Source organism: Lipotes vexillifer, unplaced genomic scaffold (assembly GCF_000442215.2).
Source record: "Lipotes vexillifer unplaced genomic scaffold, Lipotes_vexillifer_v1.1 scaffold2655, whole genome shotgun sequence".
NCBI classification, from domain to species: Eukaryota; Metazoa; Chordata; class Mammalia; order Artiodactyla; family Lipotidae; genus Lipotes; species Lipotes vexillifer.
The window spans coordinates 299,189-303,523 of record NW_006779430.1 but is presented as its reverse complement, the minus strand read 5'-3'; the positions used below and the strand labels follow the sequence as shown (position 1 = coordinate 303,523).

General features: G+C 62.7%; 1 protein-coding gene across 1 annotated transcript in view; it reads left to right on the top strand.

Annotated features, from left to right (window-relative positions):
• Window positions 1-1,058: 1,058 nt before the first annotated feature.
• Window positions 1,059-4,335, top strand: part of LOC103074582 (SH3 domain-containing RING finger protein 3-like) — a 118,637-nt gene continuing 115,360 nt past the window's right edge. Inside the window, exons 1-2 of the mRNA XM_007452604.1 lie at window positions 1,059-1,211; window positions 1,314-1,568. Coding sequence (XP_007452666.1) covers window positions 1,059-1,211; window positions 1,314-1,568 — 408 coding nt within the window. The remainder of the gene's footprint in view (window positions 1,212-1,313; window positions 1,569-4,335) is intronic.

Genomic DNA, 4,335 nt, shown 5'->3' with positions numbered 1-4,335 from the left:
GTCCCTCTGCCGCACGTCCTCTCTCCACTGCCGTCCCGGGTGTTGCGGAGGCATGGGCGCACAGACCGGTCTGCGCGCTGTCGCGTCTCCTCGGAGAGCCTCTTGTATGCAGCGGCTTCGGGCTTCGTGCCTCTGTGTAGGTGGATTCAAGCACCAGAGGGATCCCTGGCCGGGCAGCCCTGGGGAGGAAACACGGCCTCTGTTGGGGAGCCATTGGGTGTGGACACAGGGACGAGGTGAGGCTCCGTGTGCTTTCCCTGGCGGCCAGCTTACCTTTGGCAAGGCTGCTCAGCTGAGCGGAACTTGGCTGCTGCAGAGAAGGGGGAGAGAAACCCGGACCCCTTGTTGCTGAAGAGCAAGGAGCCCAGGGCTCTCTGCTCGTGGCCGGATGGCAGGTCAGACAGGTGGGTGGGTTGGCTGACCTTTGACAGGAGGGTGGGAGCATCCCTTGACCTGAAGAGAATCCTTGTCTCAGGCTCTTGAAATTGTGCTTGTGGACGAGGCTGCCGTGGCCTCAGGAAGCTGGGAGCCATGGCGGGCGGGGGCGGGGGTCCGTGATGGCCGGAACCCCTCGTTAGAGCTCCCAGCCCTGGGGGTCCCTTGTGGACCTCGAGCCCGGACCCCTGGCTGTGAGGCAGTGACATGGGAGGATGCAGCACGGTCCTGCAAGTATGTCTCCTCAGCTCGAAAAGCCCCTGGATGCATGTTCTGAGTTGCCGTGGAGGTTCAGGGAAGGGACGCTGTGCCATGGTAGTTGTCAGAAATCTGTCGGATAGAAATAGCACCCAGGGTATGACAGGTCAGCACGGAGTAGTGAGTAAAACTTTCTGGGGCCAGAGCCCGGATCTGCATACAAACTTTCAAACACCCTCCTCCCTCCCCTCCCAGCTACAGCTTCACTCATGCTTCATGTGTTCCTGGGGAACCCCAAGACATGAGCCTCCTAGGGATCTGAAGAATAAAATCTGTTATCTCCACTGAAGTTCCTTAAATTAAGGGGGGGGGGGAGGATTCCGTCTCCTTCCAGCGAGGGGTCCCGTCCTCTCTCTGTGCCTCGAATGAAGGTCTCGCAGCGCCCTCCTCAACGTCCTTCCAGTGCGGAGTGTGGCAGCCTGCGTGGAGGCCTGCGGCCTGTCGCGGGGCCCTTTGCAGACCCCCTGTCCCGCAGGGCCTGGCCCCGTGTTCCTGGAGTGGGGGGCTGCTCCCTTGAAGTATCTCCCCAACCTGGGCTTTCAGACTTGGGGGCCCCTCAGACCAGGTGCCAGGCGGGCCGGGTGGGCAGCTGCTGAGTAACCGCTGTGTTCTGCTTCCAGAGCCTTCCCCAGCCGTCCCCCAGCAAAGCCCTGCACAGCTGCGAGGGGAAGGAGCCCGGGGACCTCAGGCTCAGCGAGGGGGACGTCATGGTCTTGCAGCACCGGGTGGACGAGCGCTGGTACCACGGCCTCCTGCCCGCCAGCCACGTCCAGGGCGTGCGGCCCCTGCCCCAGGCCCCGCCCCAGGGCAAAGCACTCTATGATTTCGAGATGAAGGACAGAGACCAGGACAAGGACTGTCTGACCTTCGGCAAGGTAAGGTGGGTTCCAGTGCCGCCCTCCCGCCGCAGCACCCCCAGGGAGCCTGGGCGTAGCGCGGGGCCCTCCCTGTGCCTCCCCGCGGCGAGAGCAGTGGTTTCTCCTTCCTGAGGGTCTGCCGGGTGGAAGGAGAGGGCACCCAGCCCCACAGGCGCCTGCAGGTAACGGGAGCGGGACCCTCGTTACCTGAGTCACTGTGTGTCCAGGGCTCATGGGCCCTGGGAGGGGGCTTGCTGGGGAGACTGTGGCAGAGACCCCTGCGGGTCCTGGGAGTGGGAGCCGGGCCCAGAGGCCAGCCCGTCACACCCTCTTGGAGAGCACAGGAGGTGGGTGTGTGTGCTTGGGCCACTTGAGGTGGCCAGTGAGGCCACGGGACCCGCTTAGTGACAAAACAGTAGTGCTTCCCGTGCGCTCGTCCCGGGGTGCGGGTGAGATGTGGAGGGGCCTGGTTTCTGGCCTGCCGGCCTCGGGGGTGCAGTGTGGAGAGGACAGAGGTGGCGGCCTCAGGCCTCGTGAATGTGCCTCCTTCCTGGCTTCCTCACCTCCTCCCACCCCAGGGCTGGGAGGGCAGGGGCGCCTGGCACTCGGGAACACCTGCTTCTCCCCGATGGCAGTAGCAAGTTACGTCATCGATTGATTCATTACCTTCATGACTGCCCGCCAGGGTCCCCGGGGAGAGGTGGGAGCCTGTCTTCCCGATGTTGAGGCTGTTGTAGGAAGGGGGACCCCTTCCAGGGCCCAAGGGTGGGCTCCTGTCTAACACTCGGAAATGAACTGTCCGAGGAGACGCACGTGCTGGCGGAGCAGGAGACTTCACGGGGAAGGGGCGCCCGGGAGGAGGGCAGCAGGTGAGGGACCCAGGAGGACTGCCCCGCCACGCGGCTCGCGGTCTCAGGTTCCATGGTGATCGGGTTTGTTCCCGGGTTGTCTTCGGCCGGTCATCTTTCTCGGCCTGTATTTGGTCTGCGTCAGGGCCAGACACACATCTGGTGGCACACACATCTCAGCCAAGATGGATTCCAGCGTGAGGGTTTCTGGGAGGTTGGCAGAGCTTATTCTGGGCTGGCGGCGCCTTCCTCCTTCGATCCCTCCCAAATCCTTTCAGCCGGTGGTAGCGTGTTCGTTCCGAGTTCCCGTCATGATCTCCTGTCGTTAGAGAACTCATGCAAGTGGTTATTACTGTGCCTGGCCAGCACGGTGGCTTTGGTCGGTGGCTCCCTAGCAGAGCACAGCGCTAAGAGGCTGCGTCGCTTGCCCGAGGCTGGCACGGGCCTGGCCCTCCTCCGTCCTCGTGTCCTGTGTCTCTGTCAGTCTATTTCCACACGCAGTTGTCAACACAGAACTGAGTTCCAGCTCAGATCCTGACCTTGGAGTGCACGTGCAGCTCACTGTGATTCTCTCCTCTGCTCAGAGCAGAGCTTGGCTGTGGTGCCGAGCTGTCCGCAGGGCTGTGAGCACCGTGTGCTTCGTTTTGAGCACAATTGGCCTGTTCTGTGCAGGCTGTTGCAGCTGCTATTTATGTCTCGTTCCATTGTTCAGCCTGACGATGAATGATCTATTTTCATTCAGGGTTTCAACTCTTCCCTTCTTCCTTCCATCAAGGCGTTCTGATGCTAATTCCAGTAGTCATCTAGCCCTGCAGGTTCCCTGGACGCAGGGTCAGGCCTCCCCCTCCCTCGTTCCCTCTCCTCCTGAGTGAGGCTGGAACGCAGGCTGCAGAGTGTGAGGCCAGGCAGACAGAGCCCCTCGTGCTCGCCCCTCTGCCCAGCCCACCCTGAGGGAGACCCTGGGCCCTGGTACTCTGTGCCGTCACTCAAGATCGAGAGCAGGGACCCAGCCGCCCCTCAGGGTCGACCGAGGCCTTGTAAGGAGACAGACCCGTTAGGGGCTGACAGGGACAGGGACAGACACAGGGCCCTGCTCACAGCCTTGGTGGCGGGAGGCTCACCCGGCGGGCACGAGCAGGGCCGGAGCAGCCAACGTCTCCTGGTGAAGGCCTCCCGCTCCGTGTGCGAGCCTCTGCTGGGATTCTCAACTCCAGGGCGAAGACCAGAGCCCACTGGACGGGGGACAGAGGGGCACCTGCCTGCTCATCCCACCGGGAGCTGTGCTGTATCCGGGGAGCCTGACTTCGGGTGGGAGAGGCAGGAATGGCAAGCGCAGGGGACAGTTCCTGAGAGTGACAGGCTGTGCGAGTCACCCAGGAGGTGTGCGGGGTATCTGATCAGGAGGTGGTCAGTGTTTGGTATTTCAAAAGAAACATTAAAGCCGCCCTCGTGGGAGAAGTGAGAACTCGGGATGGCTCCCTGAGACTCGTCCTGTGGTGGGCGCTGCTGCCACTTTGTGTCCCGGGGCTGGGGGGGTGGTCCCGGTGCCCTGGGCTGTGCGGGCAGCACTGTCGAGGTGGGCGGTCCTCAGGGCTCCCCGGGACCTGACCTTTGAGCCCATTTTCGGGAGCGGAGGTGTGGGAACTGCTGGGCCACGCATCCCTCGGGCTGCTCTTCCAGGGCTTGCTTCTCTCAGTCTGTGGATTAACCTGCAGGGCTGGAGGCCCCTGGGTGTGATTCCGGTGAAGACCGTGCTTTGACTCCACGCATCCCTCGGGCTGCTCTTCCAGGGCTTGCTTCTCTCAGTCTGTGGATTAACCTGCAGGGCTGGAGGCCCCTGGGTGTGATTCCGGGGAAGACCGTGCTTTGACTCCCCACTGTGTTCATACAAGCGTTTCGCCAGTGCCCACCCCCACCCACCTTAGGTTAGGGCACAG